This window comes from Oncorhynchus nerka, linkage group LG26, assembly GCF_034236695.1.
Source record: "Oncorhynchus nerka isolate Pitt River linkage group LG26, Oner_Uvic_2.0, whole genome shotgun sequence".
Taxonomy (NCBI): domain Eukaryota; kingdom Metazoa; phylum Chordata; class Actinopteri; order Salmoniformes; family Salmonidae; genus Oncorhynchus; species Oncorhynchus nerka.
In genome coordinates this window covers 30,563,769-30,585,608 of record NC_088421.1, presented here as the reverse complement: position 1 = coordinate 30,585,608, position 21,840 = coordinate 30,563,769, and the positions used below count along the sequence as shown (strand labels likewise).

General features: G+C 50.1%; 1 protein-coding gene across 1 annotated transcript in view; it reads right to left on the bottom strand.

The window, feature by feature from the left end:
- LOC115125466 (voltage-dependent T-type calcium channel subunit alpha-1I-like) overlaps positions 1–21,840 on the bottom strand; it is a gene marked incomplete at its 5' end in the record, with an annotated part of 168,195 nt that overhangs the window by 41,593 nt on the left and 104,762 nt on the right. Inside the window, 2 exon segments of the mRNA XM_065010953.1 lie at positions 437–562; positions 6,708–6,834. Of these exon segments, the coding sequence (XP_064867025.1) occupies positions 437–562; positions 6,708–6,834 (253 nt within the window).

The following is a 21,840-nucleotide window of genomic DNA, read 5'->3' as shown; positions in this document are numbered from 1 at the left end:
TCCATCAGTTCAGTATTTCATACTGGTCCATTCACCATGTCCATCAGTTCAGTATTTCATAATGGTCCATTCACCATGTCCATCAGTTCAGTATTTCATACTGGTCCATTCTCATGTCCATCAGTTCATATTTCATACTGGTCCATTCACACATGTCCATCAGTTCAGTATTTCATACTGGTCCATTCAACATGTCCATCAGTTCATTTCATACTGGTCCATTCACCATGTCCATCAGTTCAGTATTTCATACTGGTCCATTCACCATGTCCATCAGTTCAGTATTTCATACTGGTCCATTCACCATGTCCATCAGTTCAGTATTTCATACTGGTCCATTCACCATGTCCATCAGTTCAGTATTTCATACTGGTCCATTCACCATGTCCATCAGTTTGACACCTCGTCTAAAATGAATACTGGGAGAAATCCTTACCTGTCCCAGGTTGTCAAAGTTGTACTTGTGATGAACCCATTTGTAGTTGGCCTGCAGACAGTCAGACTTGTTGGTGATGTTCTTGACGTCGGGGCCAAAGCAGTAGAAGAACTTCCCTTTGAACAGCTGTCAGGGAACAATGGGAACAATGGACAGAGACACTTCAGATGTCTTGTTGTTACCATACAAGTGGTTTCTTTCATGTCATTATCACAGGATAGACACACTTGATGGAATAATATGGAGGTCATTACATAGATGGTCAAGAATGATTTAGGGAATTGAGAGAGAGATAGAGGAAGACAGGTGGCAAAGACTGATAAAGAGAGAGAAGGGACAGAGACCGAGGGACAGACAACTGTGGGAGGAAGGGAGGAAACAGAGACACAGAAAGACAGGGTATATGTTGGAGGAGAAAGACAGGGTATATGTTGGAGGAGAAAGACAGGGTATATATTGGAGAAGAAAGAAAGGGTATATGTAGAAGGAGAAAGACAGGGTATATATTGGAGGAGAAAGACAGGGTATATGTTGGAGGAGAAAGACAGGGTATATATTGGAGGAGAAAGACAGGGTATATGGGAGAAGAAAGACAGGGTATATATTGGAGATGAAAGACAGGGTATATAGGGGGGAGAAGAAAGACAGGGTATATATTGGAGGAGAAAGACAGGGTATATATTGGAGAAGAAAGACAGGGTGGTATATTGGAGAAGAAAGGAGGGTATATATTGGAGAAGAAAGACAGGTATATATTGGAGGAGAAAGACAGGGTATATATTGGAGGAGAAAGACAGGGATATATTGGAGGGAGAAAGACAGGGTATATATTGGAGAAGAAAGACAGGGTATATGTTGGAGGAGAAAGACAGGGTATATATTGGAGAAGAAAGACAGGGTATATATTGGAGGAGAAAGACAGGGTATATGTTGGAGGAGAAAGACAGGGTATATATTGGAGGAGAAAGACAGGGTATATATTGGAGAAGAAAGACAGGGTATATATTGGAGAAGAAAGACAGGGTATATATTGGAGAAGAAAGACAGGGTATATGTTGGAGGAGAAAGACAGGGTATATGTTGGAGGAGAAAGACAGGGTATATATTGGAGAAGAAAGACAGGGTATATATTGGAGAAGAAAGACAGGGTATATATTGGAGAGAAAGACAGGGTATATATTGAGAAGAAAGACAGGGTATATGTTGGAGGAGAAAGACAGGGTATATGTTGATGGAGAAAGAAGGGGGTATAGTTGGAGAGAAAGCTGGTATATGTTCCAGAGAACAGGGTATATGACGTTGGACAGAGAAAAGGTATATGTTGGAGGAAAGACAGGGTATATGTTGGAGGAGAAAGACAGGCGGATTGGGAGCTGAGAAAGCTGGCATATGTTGGAGGATCTTATATGTTGGAGGAGAAAGAGGTAATAGGTATATGTCAAAAAAGCATTCCTGTAATGGAGGAGAAAGACAGGGTATATGTTGGAGGAGAAAGAGGTATATATGTTGGAGGAGAAAGACAGGGTATATGTTGGAGAAGAAAGACAGGGTATATGTTGGATAAACAAAGACACAATATGTTGAGGAGAAAGACAGGGTATATGTTCAGGGTTATATTGGAGGAGAAATCCCTTTGGAGAAGAAAGACAGGGTATATATTGGAGATCCCAGGGTATCTGTTGAAGGAGAAAGACCCTCTATCCCTCCCTTGGAGAAGAAAGACAGGGTATATCCCTTTCCCTCTCACCCTATATATTCCCTCCTCCCTTTCTCAGGGTATATCTTGAGAAGAAAGACAGGGAATATATTGGAGAAGAAAGACAGGGTATATATTGAGAAGAAAGACAGGGTATATGTTGACCCTCCTCCCTCCCTATATGTTGGAGGAGAAAGACTCCCTATCCCTCATCCCTTGGAGAAGAAAGACAGGTATATATTTGGAGAAGAAAGACAGGGTATATATTCCCTTTCTCCCTATATATTGGAAGAAAGACAGGGTATATATTCCCCTCTATATGTTGGAGGAGAAAGACAGGGTATATTTCTCCCTCTCATCCTCCCTTTCTGGAGAAGAAAGACTCTCCCTATATCTTGGAGGAGAAAGACAGGGTATATGTTGATGGAGAAAGACAGGGTATATGCACTAGGAGAAAGAAAGGGTATATATTGGAGGAGAAAGACAGGGTATATATTGGAGAAGAAAGACAGGGTATATATTGGAGAAGAAAGACCCTATATCTTGGAGGCCTCTTCCACTATATGTTTTGGAGAAGATGGTCTCTGTTAGGGTATATATTCAGAAGAAGAAAGACAGGGTATATGTTGATGGAGAAAGAGGGTATCCATGTCCTGGAGGCTAGAAAGATGGGATCATGTTGGAGGAGAAAGAGGGTATATAGAGGGAGGAGAAGAAAGACATGGGGTATATATTGGAGGAGAAAGACAGGGTATATCATTGGAGGAGAAAGACAGGGATATATTGGAGGAGAAAGACAGGGTAGGGGGATTGGAGAAGGTGGGAGGGGGTATATATTGGAGAAGAAAGACAGGGGATATATTGGAGAAGAAAGACAGGGTATATAGGAGGAGAAAGACAGGGTATATGTTGGAGGAGTCGAAGGGGTATATATTGAGAGGGAAAGACAGGGTGAGTATGCTTGGAGAGAAAGACAGCCAACACAACTGAGAAAAATAATACATATTAGAGAAAGACAGGGATAGATTGGATGAGAATTAGACAGGGTATATGTTGGAGGAGAAGGCCAGGGTACATGATGTTGACCCAACCAGGGAGAAGCCAGAGGGTATATGTTGGAGGAGAAAGACAGGGTATATATTGGAGAAGAAATACAGGGTATATATTGAGAAGAAAGACAGGGTATACATTGGAGAGAAAGAAATAATATATATTGGAGGAGAAAGACAGGAAATATGTTGGAGGAGAAAGACAGGTATATGTTGGAGAACCCTACAGACAGTGGTACATTGGAGAAGAAAGACATGGTCCATTTGAAGCCAGAAAGACAGGGTCCATATGTCCAGGAGAAAGAAGGGGTATATATTGGTCCAGAAGAAAGACAGTTCATATATTGGAGAAGAAAGACATATCCATTGTTCAGAAGAAAGACTGGTCCATTCAGAAGAAAGACAGGGTATATATTGGATAAGAAAGACAAAACCATGTTGGATCAAAAACAGTATTGTTGATGGTCCATTCATATGTTCCATCAGTTCAGTATTTCATACTGGTCCATTCACCATGTCCATCAGTTCAGGGTATTTCATTGGTCCATTCAGCATGTCCATATGTTCAGTATTTCATACTGGTCCATTCACCATGTCCATCAGTTCAGTATTTGTTGACTGGGAAAGACATTCACCATGTTTAAGGAGAAAGACAGGGTATCATGTTGGAGGTCCAGAAAACATGTCCATCAGTTCAGTTAGGAGAAAGACTGGTCCATTCACCATGTCCATCAGTTCAGTATTTCATACTGGTCCATTCACCATGTCCATCAGTTCAGGGTATTTGTTACTGGTCCATTCACATGTCCATCAGTTCAGTATTTCATACTGGACCATGTCCATCAGTTCAGTATTTCATATTGGTCCAGAAAGACAGGGTCCATATGTTCAGTAGAAAGACTGGTCCATTCACCATGTCCATCAGTTCAGTATTTCATACTGGTCCATTCACCAGGGTATATGTTGGAGGAGAAAGACTGGTCCATTGGAGGAGAAAGACATGTCCATCAGTTCAGTATTTATGTTGGTCCAGAAACCATGTCCATCATGTTCAGAAGAAATACTGGTCCATATCACCATGTCCATCAGTTCAGTATTTCATACTGGTCCATTCAGACATGTCCATCAGTTCAGTATTTCACAGGGTCCATTCAGAAGAAATCAGTTCAGTATTTCATACTGGTCCATTCACCATGTCCATCAGTTGGACAGAAAGACAGGGTATATGTTGAGGAGAAAGACAGGGTATATGTCCCAGGAGAAAGAAGGGTATATGTTGGAGGAAGATGTCCATCAGTTTGGAGAAACAGGGTATTTAGTTGGTCCTGCAGACAGTCCATCATGTTGGAGAAGAAAGATGTATATTGGAGGGGAGCCAAACAGGGTAGAAGAACTTATATTCAGTTCAGGGATACAAGAAAGACAGGGTCCATATTGGAGAAGAATGACAGGGTTATATTGGAGAAGAAAGACAGGGTCTATATTGATGAAGAAAGACAGGGTATATGTTGAGGAGAAAAATGGAGGTCATTATGTCCCAGATGGAGAAAGAGGGTATATGTTGGAGGAGAAAGATGGATAGTTGGAGGAGAAAGACAGGGCATATGTTGAGGAGAAAGAGGGCATTTGTTGGAGGAGAAAGAGGAAGTATACTGTTGTCATTATTAGGAGAAAGACAGGGTATATGTTGGAGGAGAAAGACAGGGTAATATTGATGGAGAAAGACAGGGTATATATTGGAGGAGAAAGACAGGGTATATGTTGGAGGAGAAAGACAGGGTATATGTTGAAGGAGAAAGACAGGGTATATGTTGGAGGAGAAAGACAGGGTATATATTGAGGAGAAAGACAGGGTATATGTTGGAGGAGAAAGACAGGGTATATGTTGGAGGAGAAAGACAGGGTATATATTACAAGAGAAAGACAGGGTATATGTTGAGGAGAAAGACAGGGTATATATTGGAGGAGAAAGACAGGGTATATGTTGGAGGAGAAAGACAGGGTATATGTTGGAGGAGAAAGACAGGGTATATGTTGGAGGAGAAAGACAGGGTATATGTTGGAGGAGAAAGACAGGGTATATGTTGGAGGAGAAAGACAGGGTATATGTTGAGGAGAAAGACAGGGTATATGTTGGAGGAGAAAGACAGGGTATATGTTGGAGGAGAAAGACAGGGTATATATTGGAGGAGAAAGACAGGGTATATATTGGAGGAGAAAGACAGGGTATATGTTGGAGGAGAAAGACAGGGTATATGTTGGAGGAGAAAGACAGGGTATATATTGGAGAAGAAAGACAGGGTATATATTGGAGGAGAAAGACAGGGTATATATTGGAGGAGAACGACAGGGTATATGTTGGAGGAGAAAGACAGGGTATATGTTGGAGGAGAAAGACAGGGTATATGTTGATGGAGAAAGAGGGTATATGTTGGAGGAGAAAGAAAGGGTATATATTGGAGAAGAAAGACAGGGTATATATTGGAGAAGAAAGACAGGGTATATATTGGAGAAGAAAGACAGGGTATATATTGGAGAAGAAAGACAGGGTATATGTTGGAGGAGAAAGAGGGTATATGTTGATGGAGAAAGAGGGTATATGTTGGAGGAGAAAGACAGGGTATATGTTGGAGGAGAAAGATGGTATATGTTGATGGAGAAAGAGAGGGAAAGGGTATATGTTGGAGGAGAAAGACAGGGTATATGTTGGAGAAAGAGAAAGAAAGAGGGTATATGTTGGAGGACAAAGATGGTATATGTTGGAAAGAAAGACAGGGTATATGTTGGAGGAGAAAGAGGGTATATATAGGAGAAGAAAGACAGGGTATATATTGGAGGAGAAAGACAGGGTATATATTGGAGGAGAAAGACAGGGTATATATTGGAGGAGAAAGACAGGGTATATATTGGAGAAGAAAGACAGGGTATATATTGGAGAAGAAAGACAGGGTATATGTTGGAGGAGAAAGACAGGGTATATGTTGGAGGAGAAAGACAGGGTATATATTGGAGGAGAAAGACAGGGTATATATTGGAGAAGAAAGACAGGGTATATGTTGGAGGAGAAAGACAGGGTATATATTGGAGGAGAAAGACAGGGTATATATTGGAGAAGAAAGACAGGGTATATATTGGAGAAGAAAGACAGGGTATATATTGGAGAAGAAAGACAGGGTATATATTGGAGAAGAAAGACAGGGTATATATTGGAGAAGAAAGACAGGGTATATATTGGAGAAGAAAGACAGGGTATATATTGGAGGAGAAAGACAGGGTATATGTTGATGGAGAAAGAGGGTATATGTTGGAGGAGAAAGATGGTATATGTTGGAGGAGAAAGACAGGGTATATGTTGGAGGAGAAAGAGGGTATATGTTGAAGGAGAAAGACAGGGTATATGTTGAAGGAGAAAGACAGGGTATATGTTGAAGGAGAAAGACAGGAAGGAACAAGGAAAACAGAGATAGAAAAAAAGACAGAGCAAGAAAGATGGAGAGACAAGTACTCCAAAGATAACAGCCCCTACCTGCACCCCCAGGATACCAAATATGATGAAGAAAGCACAGCAGATAAGGACAATGTTTCCTATAGGTTTCAGAGACGTTATTAGAGTCTCCACTACCAGCTTCAGACCTGGGGCTCGACTGATCACCCTGTAGAAAGAGAAACAGAGAGAGCAGGAGAGGGATCGAGCGAGAGAGACGAAGGGAGAGAGAGAAGGAGGGATGGAGAGAGAGAGAGAGAGAGCGATGGAGAGAGAGAGATTGAGATAGGGAAAGAAAGGGAGGGAGAGAGACAGGGTTAGAGAGAGGGAGTGATGGGAGAGAGGGAGAGGTAGAGAGAGAGAGAGAGGGAGGGAGAGAGAGAGATTGAGATAGGAAAGAAAGGGAGGGAGAGAGATGGAGGGTTAGAGAGAGGGAGTGATGGGAGAGAGAGGGAGAGGTAGAGAGAGAGAGAGAGAGAGAGGGAGAGAGGGAGAGAGATGGAGGATTAGACAGAGGGAGTGAGAGAGAGGAGAGAGGGAGAGGGAGAGAGAGAGAGATGGAGGATTAGACAGAGGGGTGGGAAAGAGGAGAGGGAGAGAGAGAGGATTAGACAGAGGGAGTGAGAGAGAGGGAGAGAGGGAGAGAGATGGAGGATTAGACAGAGGGAGTGAGAGAGAGGGAGAGAGATGGAGGATTAGACAGAGGGAGTGGGAGAGAGGGAGAGGGAGAGAGATGGAGGATTAGACAGAGGGAGTGAGAGAGAGGAAGAGGGAGAGAGGGAGAGAGATGGAGGATTGACAGAGGGAGTGAGAGAGAGGGAGAGAGGGAGAGAGATGGAGGATTAGACAGAGGGAGTGAGAGAGAGAGAGAGAGACGGAGGATTAGACAGAGGGAGTGGGAGAGAGATGGAGGATTAGACAGAGGGAGTGAGAGAGAGGGAGAGAGGGAGAGAGATGGAGGATTAGACAGAGGGAGGAGAGAGAGGGAGAGGGAGAGAGATGGAGGATTAGACAGAGGGAGGAGAGAGAGGAGAGAGGGAGAGAGATGGAGGATTAGACAGAGGGAGTGAGAGAGAGGGAGAGAGGGAGAGGGAGAGAGGGAGAGAGATGGAGGATTAGACAGAGGGAGTGAGAGAGAGAGAGAGAGAGAGAGAGAGGGAGAGAGGAGAGAGATGGAGGATTAGACAGAGGGAGTGGGAGAGAGGGAGAGGGAGAGAGATGGAGGATTAGACAGAGGGAGTGAGAGAGAGGGAGAGAGGGAGAGAGATGGAGGATTAGGGAGGGAGAGAGAGAGGGAGAGAGATGGAGGATTAGACAGAGGGAGTGAGAGAGAGGGAGAGGGAGAGAGATGGAGGATTAGACAGAGGGAGTGAGAGAGAGGCAGAGAGGGAGAGAGATGGAGGATTAGACAGAGGGGAGAGAGAGGAGAGAGGGAGAGAGGGAGAGAGGGAGAGAGATGGAGGATTAGACAGAGGGAGTGGGAGAGAGGGAGAGGGAGAGAGATGGAGGATTAGACAGAGGAGTGAGAGAGAGGGAGAGAGGGAGAGAGATGGAGGATTAGACAGAGGGAGTGAGAGAGAGGGAGAGAGATGGAGGATTAGACAGAGGGAGTGAGAGAGAGGGAGAGAGGGAGAGAGATGGAGGATTAGACAGAGGGAGTGAGAGAGAGGCAGAGAGGGAGGAGAGATGGAGGATTAGACAGAGGGAGAGCACGAGAGAGAGAGAAAGAGAGGTAGAAAGGGATGGAGAGTTAGTAAGAGGAGTGCTTCCCAAAATACAGTGTTTGCAGCTGACTCAGAGAGGGTAAATCTAAATGGCAAAGGTGACATTTTTCTGCTCTTTCAGTTATAAGGGAAAGTGAACTCCAGAAAGAGAAGCCACTGCATGAGGAACAGCTAATGGGGATCCTAACAAACTAAACTGACCCCAAATCACCAAAGAAACAATACTGCACAACCAGTCTGTTTTCACCACTATGGGAGAAGGACATTATGGGAACCTCCCCGTAGTGTGACCTACCTACCTGAGGGGGCGCAGTGTGTCTGTAGTATGTCCTCCCTACATGAGGGGATGCAGTGTGTCTGTGGTATGTCCTCCCTACATGAGGGGATGCAGTGTGTCTGTGGTATGTCCTCCCTACATGAGGGGGTGCAGTGTGTCTGTGGTATGTCCTCCCTACATGAGGGGATGCAGTGTGTCTGTGGTATGTCCTCCCTACATGAGGGCAGTGTGTCTGTGGTATGTCCTCCCTACACGAGGGCAGTGTGTCTGTAGTATGTCCTCCCTACCTGAGGGGGGTGCAGTGTATCTGTAGTATGTCCTCCCTACATGAGGGGATGCAGTGTGTCTGTAGTATGTCCTCCCTACATGAGGGCAGTGTGTCTGTGGTATGTCCTCCCTACATGAGGGCAGTGTGTCTGTGGTATGTCCTCCCTACATGAGGGGGTGCAGTGTGTCTGTAGTATGTCCTCCCTACATGAGGGGGTGCAGTGTGTCTGTAGTATGTCCTCCCTACATGAGGGGGTGCAGTGTGTCTGTAGTATGTCCTCCCTACATGAGGGCAGTGTGTCTGTGGTATGTCCTCCCTACATGAGGGGATGCAGTGTGTCTGTAGTATGTCCTCCCTACCTGAGGGGGGTGCAGTGTATCTGTAGTATGTCCTCCCTACATGAGGGGATGCAGTGTGTCTGTGGTATGTCCTCCCTACATGAGGGCAGTGTGTCTGTGGTATGTCCTCCCTACATGAGGGGATGCAGTGTGTCTGTAGTATGTCCTCCCTACCTGAGGGGGGTGCAGTGTGTCTGTAGTATGTCCTCCCTACATGAGGGGATGCAGTGTGTCTGTGGTATGTCCTCCCTACATGAGGGGGTGCAGTGTGTCTGTGGTATGTCCTCCCTACATGAGGGGTGCAGTGTGTCTGTAGTATGTCCTCCCTGAGGGGACATGAGGGGGTGCAGTGTGTCTGTGGTATGTCCTCCCTACATGAGGGGTGCAGTGTGTCTGTGGTATGTCCTCCCTACATGAGGGGTGCAGTGTGTCTGTGGTATGTCCTCCCTACATGAGGGGTGCAGTGTGTCTGTGGTATGTCCTCCTACATGAGGGCAGTGTGTCTGTGGTATGTCCTCCTACATGAGGGGGTGCAGTGTGTCTGTAGTATGTCCTCCCTACATGAGGGGTGCAGTGTGTCTGTGGTATGTCCTCCCCTGAGGGCAGTGTGTCTGTGGTATGTCCTCCCTACATGAGGGGTGCAGTGTATCTGGCAGTATGTCCTCCCTACCTGAGGGGGGTGCAGTGTGTCTGTAGTATGTCCTCCCTACATGAGGGGGTGCAGTCTGTCTGTAGTATGTCCTCCCTACCTGAGGGGGTGCATGAGTCCTTCCTACCTGAGGGGGTGCAGTGTGTCTGTAGTATGTCCTCCCTACCTGAGGGGGTGCAGTGTGTCTGTAGTATGTCCTCCCTACATGAGGGGGTGCAGTGTGTCTGTAGTATGTCCTTCCTTCCTGAGGGGGTGCAGTGTGTCTGTAGTATGTCCTCCCTACATGAGGGGGTGCAGTGTGTCTGTAGTATGTCCTTCCTTCCTGAGGGGGTGCAGTGTGTCTGTAGTGTGTCCTCCTAACTGAGGGGGTGCAGTGTGTCTGTAGTATGTCCTCCCTACCTGAGGGGGTGCAGTGTGTCTGTAGTCCTTCCTGGGGGGGTGCAGTGTGTCTGTAGTATGTCCTCCCTACATGAGGGGGTGCAGTGTGTCTGTAGTATGTCCTCCCTACATGAGGGGGTGCAGTGTGTCTGTAGTATGTCCTCCCTACCTGAGGGGGTGCAGTGTGTCTGTAGTATGTCCTTCCTACCTGAGGGGTGCAGTGTGTCTGTAGTATGTCCTCCCTACCTGAGGGGTGCAGTGTGTCTGTAGTATGTCCTCCCTACATGAGGGGTGCAGTGTGTCTGTAGTATGTCCTCCCTACATGAGGGGGTGCAGTGTGTCTGTAGTATGTCCTCCCTACATGAGGGGGTGCAGTGTGTCTGTAGTATGTCCTCCCTACATGAGGGCAGTGTGTCTGTGGTATGTCCTCCTACACGAGGGCAGTGTGTCTGTAGTATGTCCTCCCTACCTGAGGGGGTGCAGTGTATCTGTAGTATGTCCTCCCTACATGAGGGGGTGCAGTGTGTCTGTAGTATGTCCTCCCTACATGAGGGGGTGCAGTGTATGTCCTCCCTACATGAGGGATGCAGTGTGTCTGTCCTCCCTACCTTCCTGATGGGGGTGCAGTGTGTCTGTGGTATGTCCTCCTACATGAGGGGGTGCAGTGTGTCTGTAGTGAGGGGATGTCCTCCTACCTGAGGGGGTGCAGTGTGTCTGTGCAGTGTGTATGTCCTCCCTACATGAGGGGGTGTCAGTATGTCCTCCCTACATGAGGGGATGCAGTGTGTGTCTGTAGTATGTCCTCCTACATGAGGTGCAGTGTGTCTGTGGTATGTCCTCCCTACATGAGGGGATGCAGTGTGTCTGTGGTATGTCCTCCCTACATGAGGGGTGCAGTGTGTCAGTGTGTGTCCTCCCTACATGAGGGGATGCAGTGTGTCTGTGGTATGTCCTCCTACATGAGGGCAGTGTGTCTGTAGTATGTCCTCCTACATGAGGGGATGCAGTGTGTCTGTAGTATGTCCTCCCTACATGAGGGGTGCAGTGTGTCTGTAGTATGTCCTCCCTACCTGAGGGGTGCAGTGTGTCTGTGGTATGTGAGGGCATGTCCTTCCTATGTCCTCCCCTGAGGGGGTGCAGTGTGTGTCTGTAGTATGTCCTCCTACATGAGGGGGATGCAGTGTGTCTGTAGTATGTCCTCCCTACATGAGGGGGCAGTGTGTCTGTAGTATGTCCTCCCTCCTGAGGGGGTGCAGTGTGTCTGTAGTATGTCCTCCCTACATGAGGGGGTGCAGTGTGTCTGTAGTATGTCCTTCCTTCCTGAGGGGGTGCAGTGTGTCTGTAGTATGTCCTTCCTACCTGAGGGGGTGCAGTGTGTCTGTAGTATGTCCTCCCTACATGAGGGGGTGCAGTGTGTCTGTAGTATGTCCTTCCTTCCTGAGGGGTGCAGTGTGTCTGTAGTATGTCCTCCCTACATGAGGGGTGCAGTGTGTCTGTAGTATGTCCTTCCTTCCTGAGGGGGTGCAGTGTGTCTGTAGTGTCCCTAACTGAGGGGTGCAGTGTGTCTGTAGTGTGTCCTCCTACCTGAGGGGGTGCAGTGTGTCTGTAGTATGTCCTTCCTTCCTGGGGGTGCAGTGTGTCTGTAGTATGTCCTCAGTGTGTCTGTCATGAGGGGTGCAGTCTGTCTGTAGTATGTCCTCCCTACCTGAGGGGGTGCAGTGTGTCTGTAGTCCTTCCTACCTGAGGGGGTGCAGTGTCCTCCCTACCTGAGGGGGCAGTGTGTCTGTAGTATGTCCTCCCTACAGGGGGGTGCAGTGTGTCAGGGGTGCAGTGTGTCTGTAGTATGTCCTCCCTACATGAGGGGGTGCAGTGTGTCTGTAGTATGTCCTTCCTTCCTGAGGGGGTGCAGTGTGTCTGTAGTGTGTCCTCACTAACTGAGGGGGTGCAGTGTGTCTGTAGTGTGTCCTCCCTACCTGAGGGGGTGCAGTGTGTCTGTAGTATGTCCTTCCTTCCTGGGGGGGTGCAGTGTGTCTGTAGTATGTCCTCCCTACATGAGGGGGTGCAGTGTGTCTGTAGTATGTCCTCCCTACATGAGGGGGTGCAGTCTGTCTGTAGTATGTCCTCCTACCTGAGGGGTGCAGTGTGTCTGCAGTATGTCCTTCCTACCTGAGGGCAGTGTGTCTGTAGTATGTCCTCCCTACCTGAGGGGTGCAGTGTATCTGTAGTATGTCCTCCCTACATGAGGGGTGCAGTGTGTCTGTAGTATGTCCTTCCTTCCTGAGGGGGTGCAGTGTGTCTGTAGTATGTCCTCCCTACATGAGGGGGTGCAGTGTGTCTGTAGTATGTCCTTCCTTCCTGAGGGGTGCAGTGTGTCTGTAGTGTGTCCTCCCTAACTGAGGGGTGCAGTGTGTCTGTGTCCTCCCTACCTGAGCAGTGTGTCTGTAGTATGTCCTTCCTTCCTGGGGGTGCAGTGTCTGTATTATGTCCTCCCTACATGAGGGGGTGCAGTCTGTCTGTAGTATGTCCTCCCTTCCTGGGGGTGCAGTGTGTCTGTAGTATGTCCTTCCTACCTGAGGGGTGCACATGTCCCTCCCTACAGGGGTGCAGTGTGTCTGTAGTATGTCCTTCCTTCCTGGGGGTGCAGTGTGTCTGTAGTATGTCCTCCCTACATGAGGGCAGTGTATCTGTAGTATGTCCTCCCTACCTGAGGGGGTGCAGTGTGTCTGTAGTATGTCCTCCCTACATCAGGGGGTGCAGTGAGTATGGGTGAGGGGGTGCAGTGTGTCTGTAGTATGTCCTTCCTTCCTGAGGGTGTGCAGTGTGTCAGTATGTCCTCCCTACCTGAGGGGTGCAGTGTGTCTGTAGTATGTCCTCCCTACCTGAGGGGGTGCAGTGTGTCTGTAGTATGTCCTCCCTACATGAGGGGGTGCAGTGTGTCTGTAGTATGTCCTTCCTTCCTGAGGGGGTGTCCTCCCTACATGAGGGGTGCAGTGTGTCTGTAGTATGTCCTTCCTTCCTGAGGGGGTGCAGTGTGTCTGTAGTGTGTCCTCCCTAACTGAGGGGTGCAGTGTGTCTGTAGTGTGTCCTCCCTACCTGAGGGGTGCAGTGTGTCTGTAGTATGTCCTTCCTTCCTGGGGGTGCAGTGTGTCTGTAGTATGTCCTCCCTACATGAGGGGGTGCAGTGTGTCTGTAGTATGTCCTCCCTACATGAGGGGGTGCAGTCTGTCTGTAGTATGTCCTCCCTACCTGAGGGGGCAGTGTGTCTGTAGTATGTCCTTCCTACCTGAGGGGTGCAGTGTGTCTGTAGTATGTCCTACCTGAGGGGAGCAGTGTGTCTGTAGTATGTCCTCCCTACATGAGGGGGTGCAGTGTGTCTGTGGTATGTCCTCCCTACATGAGGGCAGTGTGTCTGTGGTATGTCCTCCCTACATGAGGGGATGCAGTGTGTCTGTAGTATGTCCTCCCTACCTGAGGGGGGTGCAGTGTATCTGTAGTATGTCCTCCCTACATGAGGGGATGCAGTGTGTCTGTGGTATGTCCTCCCTACATGAGGGCAGTGTGTCTGTGGTATGTCCTCCCTACATGAGGGGATGCAGTGTGTCTGTAGTATGTCCTCCCTACATGAGGGCAGTGTGTCTGTGGTATGTCCTCCCTACATGAGGGGATGCAGTGTGTCTGTGGTATGTCCTCCCTACATGAGGGGGTGCAGTGTGTCTGTGGTATGTCCTCCCTACATGAGGGGATGCAGTGTGTCTGTGGTATGTCCTCCCTACATGAGGGGATGCAGTGTGTCTGTGGTATGTCCTCCCTACATGAGGGCAGTGTGTCTGTGGTATGTCCTCCCTACATGAGGGGATGCAGTGTGTCTGTGGTATGTCCTCCCTACATGAGGGGGTGCAGTGTGTCTGTGGTATGTCCTCCCTACATGAGGGGATGCAGTGTGTCTGTGGTATGTCCTCCCTACATGAGGGCAGTGTGTCTGTGGTATGTCCTCCCTACATGAGGGGATGCAGTGTGTCTGTAGTATGTCCTCCCTACATGAGGGGGTGCAGTGTGTCTGTGGTATGTCCTCCCTACATGAGGGCAGTGTGTCTGTGGTATGTCCTCCCTACATGAGGGGATGCAGTGTGTCTGTGGTATGTCCTCCCTACATGAGGGCAGTGTGTCTGTAGTATGTCCTCCCTACCTGAGGGGGGTGCAGTGTATCTGTAGTATGTCCTCCCTACCTGAGGGGGAGCAGTGTGTCTGTAGTATGTCCTCCCTACATGAGGGGGTGCAGTCTGTCTGTAGTATGTCCTCCCTACCTGAGGGGGTGCAGTGTGTCTGTAGTATGTCCTTCCTACCTGAGGGGGTGCAGTGTGTCTGTAGTATGTCCTCCCTACCTGAGGGGGAGCAGTGTGTCTGTAGTATGTCCTCCCTACATGAGGGGGTGCAGTGTGTCTGTAGTATGTCCTTCCTTCCTGAGGGGGTGCAGTGTGTCTGTAGTATGTCCTCCCTACATGAGGGGGTGCAGTGTGTCTGTAGTATGTCCTTCCTTCCTGAGGGGGTGCAGTGTGTCTGTAGTGTGTCCTCCCTAACTGAGGGGGTGCAGTGTGTCTGTAGTGTGTCCTCCCTACCTGAGGGGGTGCAGTGTGTCTGTAGTATGTCCTTCCTTCCTGGGGGGGTGCAGTGTGTCTGTAGTATGTCCTCCCTACATGAGGGGGTGCAGTGTGTCTGTAGTATGTCCTCCCTACATGAGGGGGTGCAGTCTGTCTGTAGTATGTCCTCCCTACCTGAGGGGGTGCAGTGTGTCTGTAGTATGTCCTTCCTACCTGAGGGGGTGCAGTGTGTCTGTAGTATGTCCTCCCTACCTGAGGGGGAGGTGGTGCAGGGGGTGCAGTGTGTCTGTAGTATGTCCTTCCTTCCTGGGGGTGCAGTGTGTCTGTAGTATGTCCTCCTACATGAGGGGTGCAGTGTGTCTGTAGTATGTCCTTCCTTCCTGAGGGGTGCAGTGTGTCTGTAGTGTGTCCTCCCTAACTGAGGGGGTGCAGTGTGTCTGTAGTGTGTCCTCCCTACCTGAGGGGGTGCAGTGTGTCTGTAGTATGTCCTTCCTTCCTGGGGGTGCAGTGTGTCTGTAGTATGTCCTTCCTTCCTGGGGGTGCAGTGTGTCTGTAGTATGTCCTCCTACATGAGGGGTGCAGTCTGTCTGTAGTATGTCCTCCCTACCTGAGGGGGTGCAGTGTGTCTGTAGTATGTCCTTCCTACCTGAGGGGTCAGTGTGTAGTATGTCCTCCCTACATGAGGGGTGCAGTGTGTCTGTAGTATGTCCTTCCTCCTACAGTGTGTCTGAGGTCCTCCCTACATGAGGGCAGTGTATCTGGTATGCAGTGTGTCTGTAGTATGTCCTCCCTACATCAGGGGGTGCAGTGTGTCTGTAGTATGTCCTCCTACATGAGGGGCAGTGTGTCTGTAGTATGTCCTTCCTTCCTGAGGGTGTGCAGTGTGTCTGTAGTATGTCCTCCTACCTGAGGGTGCAGTGTGTCTGTAGTATGTCCTCCCCTACCTGAGGGGGTGCAGTGTGTCTGTAGTATGTCCTCCCTACATGAGGGGGTGCAGTGTGTCTGTAGTATGTCCTTCCTTCCTGAGGGGGTGCAGTGTGTCTGTAGTATGTCCTCCTACATGAGGGGGGGTGCAGTGTGTCTGTAGTATGTCCTTCCTTCCTGAGGGGTGCAGTGTGTCTGTAGTGTGTCCTCCCTAACTGAGGGGTGCAGGGCAGTGTGTCCTCCTACCTGAGGGGTGCAGTGTGTCTGTAGTATGTCCTTCCTTCCTGGGGGTGCAGTGTGTCTGTAGTATGTCCTCCCTACATGAGGGGTGCAGTGTGTCTGTAGTATGTCCTCCCTACATGAGGGGGTGCAGTCTGTCTGTAGTATGTCCTCCTGAGGGGGTGCAGTGTGTCTGAGTATGTCCTTCCTACCTGAGGGGGTGCAGTGGCAGTCCTCCTACCTGAGGGGGAGCAGTGTGTCTGTAGTATGTCCTCCCTACATGAGGGGGTGCAGTGTGTCTGTAGTATGTCCTTCCTACCTGAGGGGGTGCAGTGTGTCTGTAGTATGTCCTTCCTTCCTGAGGGGGTGCAGTGTGTCTGTAGTGTGTCCTCCCTACCTGAGGGGTGCAGTGTGTCTGTAGTATGTCCTTCCTTCCTGGGGGGCAGTGTGTCTGTAGTATGTCCTCCTACATGAGGGGGTGCAGTGTGTCCTCCCTACATGAGGGGGGCAGTCTGTCTGTACTATGTCCTCCCTACCTGAGGGGTGCAGTGTGTCTGTAGTATGTCCTTCCTACCTGAGGGGTGCAGTGTGTCTGTAGTATGTCCTCCCTACATGAGGGGGAGCAGTGTGTCTGTAGTATGTCCTCCTACATGAGGGGGTGCCTATGTCCTTCCTTCCTGAGGGGGTGCAGTGTGTCTGTAGTATGTCCTCCCTACATGAGGGGTGCAGTGTGTCTGTAGTATGTCCTTCCTTCCTGAGGGGTGCAGTGTGTCTGTAGTGTGTCCTCCCTAACTGAGGGGGTGCAGTGTGTCTGTAGTGTGTCCTCCCTACCTGAGGGGGTGCAGTGTGTCTGTAGTATGTCCTTCCTTCCTGGGGTGCAGTGTGTCTGTAGTATGTCCTCCCTACATGAGGGGGTGCAGTCTGTCTGGTAGTATGTCTTCCCTACCTGAGGGGTGCAGTGTGTCTGTAGTATGTCCTTCCCTACCTGAGGGGGTGCAGTGTGTCTGTAGTATGTCCTCCCTACATGAGGGGGTGCAGTGTGTCTGTAGTATGTCCTTCCTTCCTGGGGGTGCAGTGTGTCTGTAGTATGTCCTCCTACATGAGGGCAGTGTCTGTAGTATGTCCTCCCTACCTGAGGGGGTGCAGTGTGTCTGTAGTATGTCCTCCTTCCAGGGGTGCAGTGTGTCTGTAGTATGTCCTCCCCACATGAGGGGGTGCCTGTGGTATGTCCTCCCTACCTGAGGGGGTGCAGTGTATCTGTAGTATGTCTTCCCCTGAGGGGATGCAGTGTGTCTCCTCCCTACATGAGGGCAGTGTGTCATGTCCTCCCTACATGAGGGGTGCAGTGTGTCTGTAGTATGTCCTCCCTACATGAGGGGGTGCAGTGTGTCTGTGGTATGTCCTCCCTACATGAGGGCAGTGTGTCTGTGGTATGTCCTCCCTACATGAGGGGATGCAGTGTGTCTGTAGTATGTCCTCCCTACATGAGGGGGTGCAGTGAGGGGGTGCAGTGTCTGTAGTATGTCCTCCCTACCTGAGGGGGTGCAGTGTGTCTGTAGTATGTCCATGAGGGGTGCAGTCCTATGTCCTCCCTACCTGAGGGGGTGCAGTGTGTCTGTAGTATGTCCTTCCTACCTGAGGGGTGCAGTGTGTCTGTAGTATGTCCTCCCTACCTGAGGGGGAGCAGTGTGTCTGTAGTATGTCCTCCCTACATGAGGGGGTGCAGTGTGTCTGTAGTATGTCCTTCCTTCCTGAGGGGGTGCAGTGTGTCTGTAGTATGTCCTCCCTACATGAGGGGGTGCAGTGTCTGTAGTGTGTCCTTCCTTCCTGAGGGGGTGCAGTGTGTCTGTAGTGTGTCCTCCCTAACTGAGGGGTGCAGTGTGTCTGTAGTGTGTCCTCCCCTGAGGGGTGCAGTGTGTCTGTAGTATGTCCTTCCTTCCTGGGGGTGCAGTGTGTCTGTAGTATGTCCTCCTACCTGAGGGGCAGTGTGTCAGTATGTCCTCCCTACCTGAGGGGGCAGTGTGTCTGTAGTATGTCCTCCCTACATGAGGGGGTGCAGTGTGTCTGTAGTATGTCCTTCCTTCCTGGGGGGGTGCAGTGTGTCTGTAGTATGTCCTCCCTACATGAGGGCAGTGTATCTGTAGTATGTCCTCCCTACCTGAGGGGGGTGCAGTGTGTCTGTAGTATGTCCTCCCTACATGAGGGGGTGCAGTGTGTCTGTAGTATGTCCTCCCTACATGAGGGGGTGCAGTGTGTCTGTGGTATGTCCTCCCTACCTGAGGGGGTGCAGTGTATCTGTAGTATGTCCTCCCTACATGAGGGGGTGCAGTGTGTCTGTAGTATGTCCTTCCTTCCTGAGGGGGTGCAGTGTGTCTGTAGTGTGTCCTCCCTAACTGAGGGGTGCAGTGTGTCTGTAGTGTGTCCTCCCTACCTGAGGGGGTGCAGTGTGTCTGTAGTATGTCCTCCCTACATGAGGGGGTGCAGTGTATCTGTAGTATGTACTACCTACCTGAGGGGGTGCAGTGTGTCTGTAGTATGTCCCCCCTACCTGAGGGCAGTGTGTCTGTAGTATGTCCTCCCTACATGAGGGCAGTGTGTCTGTAGTATGTCCTCCCTACATGAGGGGATGCAGTGTGTCTGTAGTATGTCCTCCCTACATGAGGGCAGTGTATCTGTAGTATGTCCTACCTACATGAGGGCAGTGTGTCTGTAGTATGTCCTCCCTACATGAGGGCAGTGTATCTGTAGTATGTCCTACCTACATGAGGGGGGTGCAGTGTTTCTGTAGTATGTCCTCCCTACATGAGGGCAGTGTATCTGTAGTATGTCCTACCTACATGAGGGCAGTGTGTCTGTAGTATGTCCTCCCTACATGAGGGCAGTGTGTCTGTAGTATGTCTTACCTACATGAGGGGGTTGCAGTGTGTCTGTAGTACGTCCTACCTACATGAGGGCAGTGTATCTGTAGTATGTCCTCCCTACATGAGGGCAGTGTATCTGTAGTATGTCCTACCTACATGAGGGGGGTGCAGTGTGTCTGTAGTATGTCCTACCTACATGAGGGCAGTGTATCTGTGGTATGTCCTCCCTACATGAGGGGGTGCAGTGTGTCTGTAGTATGTCCTCCCTACATGAGGGCAGTGTATCTGTAGTATGTCCTCCCTACATGAGGGCAGTGTGTCTGTAGTATGTCCTCCCTACATGAGGGCAGTGTGTCTGTAGTATGTCCTCCCTACATGAGGGGGGTGTGTCTGTGGTATGTCCTCCCTTCCTGAGGGGGTGCAGTGTGTCTGTAGTATGTCCTCCCTACATGAGGGGGGTGTGTCTGTGGTATGTCCTCCCTACATGAGGGGGTGTGTCTGTGGTATGTCCTCCCTACATGAGGGAGGTGTGTCTGTAGTATGTCCTCCCTACATGAGGGGGTGCAGTGTGTCTGTAGTATGTCCTTCCTACCTGAGGGGGTGCAGTGTGTCTGTAGTATGTCCTCCCTACCTGAGGGGGAGCAGTGTGTCTGTACTATGTCCTCCCTACATGAGGGGGTGCAGTGTGTCTGTAGTATGTCCTTCCTTCCTGAGGGGGTGCAGTGTGTCTGTAGTATGTCCTCCCTACATGAGGGGGTGCAGTGTGTCTGCAGTATGTCCTTCCTTCCTGAGGGGTGCAGTGTGTCTGTAGTGTGTCCTCCTAACTGAGGGGGTGCAGTGTGTCTGTAGTGTGTCCTCCCTACCTGAGGGGGTGCAGTGTGTCTGTAGTATGTCCTTCCTTCCTGGGGGGGTGCAGTGTGTCTGTATTATGTCCTCCCTACATGAGGGGGTGCAGTCTGTCTGTAGTATGTCCTCCCTACCTGAGGGGGTGCAGTGTGTCTGTAGTATGTCCTTCCTACCTGAGGGGTGCAGTGTGTCTGTAGTATGTCCTCCTACCTGAGGGGAGCAGTGTGTCTGTAGTATGTCCTCCCTACCATGAGGGGGGTGCAGTGTGTCTGTAGTATGTCCTTCCTTCCTGAGGGGGTGCAGTGTGTCTGTAGTATGTCCTCCCTACATGAGGGGGGGTGCAGTGTGTCTGTAGTATGTCCTCCTTCCTGAGGGGTGCAGTGTGTCTGTAGTATGTCCTCCCTAACTGAGGGGGTGCAGTGTGTCTGTAGTGTGTCCTCCCTACCTGAGGGGGCAGTGTGTCTGTAGTATGTCCTTCCTTCCTGGGGGTCCAGTGTGTCTGTAGTATGTCCTCCTACATGAGGGGGTGCAGTGTGTCTGTAGTATGTCCTTCCTACCTGAGGGGGTGCAGTGTGTCTGTAGTATGTCCTCCCTACATGAGGGGTGCAGTGTGTCTGTAGTATGTCCTTCCTTCCTGGGGGTGCAGTGTGTCTGTAGTATGTCCTCCCTACATGAGGGCAGTGTATCTGTAGTATGTCCTCCCTACCTGAGGGGGGTGCAGTGTGTCTGTAGTATGTCCTCCCTACATGAGGGGGTGCAGTGTGTCTGTAGTATGTCCTCCCTACATGAGGGGGTGCAGTGTGTCTGTAGTATGTCCTCCCTACATGAGGGGGTGCAGTGTGTCTGTAGTATGTCCTTCCTACCTGAGGGGTGCAGTGTGTCTGTAGTATGTCCTCCTACCTGAGGGGGAGCAGTGTGTCTGTAGTATGTCCTCCCTACATGAGGGGGTGCAGTGTGTCTGTAGTATGTCCTTCCTTCCTGAGGGGGTACAGTGTGTCTGTAGTATGTCCTCCCTACATGAGGGGGTGCAGTGTGTCTGTAGTATGTCCTCCCTGAGGGGGTGAGGTGCAGTGTCCTCCCTAACTGAGGGGGTGCAGTGTGTCTGTAGTGTGTCCTCCCTACCTGAGGGGGTGCAGTGTGTCTGTAGTATGTCCTTCCTTCCTGGGGGTCCAGTGTGTCTGTAGTATGTCCTCCCTACATGAGGGGGTGCAGTGTGTCTGTAGTATGTCCTTCCTACATGAGGGGTGCAGTGTGTCTGTAGTATGTCCTCCCTACATGAGGGGTGCAGTGTGTCTGTCCTTCCTTCCTGGGGGTGCAGTGTGTCTGTAGTATGTCCTCCCTACATGAGTATGTCCTCCCTACCTGAGGGGGGTGCAGTGTGTCTGTAGTATGTCCTCCCTACATGAGGGGGGCAGTGTGTCTGTAGTATGTCCTCCCTACATGAGGGGGTGCAGTGTGTCTGTGGTATGTCCTCCCTACCTGAGGGGGTGCAGTGTATCTGTAGTATGTCCTCCCTACATGAGGGGTGCAGTGTGTCTGTAGTATGTCCTTCCTTCCTGAGGGGGTGCAGTGTGTCTGTAGTGTGTCCTCCCTAACTGAGGGGTGCAGTGTGTCTGTAGTGTGTCCTCCTACCTGAGGGGGTGCAGTGTGTCTGTAGTGTCCTACCTACATGAGGGCAGTGTATCTGTAGTATGTCCTCCCTATGAGGGCAGTGTATCTGTAGTATGTCCTACCTACATGAGGGGGGCAGTGTGTCTGTAGTATGTCCTACCTACATGAGGGCAGTGTATCTGTGGTATGTCCTCCCTACATGAGGGCAGTGTCTGTAGTATGTCCTCCCTACATGAGGGCAGTGTGTCTGTAGTGTCCTCCCTACATGAGGGGGTGTGTCTGTGGTATGTCCTCCCTTCCTGAGGGGGTGCAGTGTGTCAGTATGTCCTCCCTACATGAGGGGGTGTGTCTGGGTGCATGAGGGAGTGTGTCTGTAGTATGTCCTCCCTACATGAGGGGGGCAGTGTGTCTGCAGTATGTCCTACCTACATGAGGGCAGTGTATCTGTGGTATGTCCTCCCTACATGAGGGCAGTGTGTCTG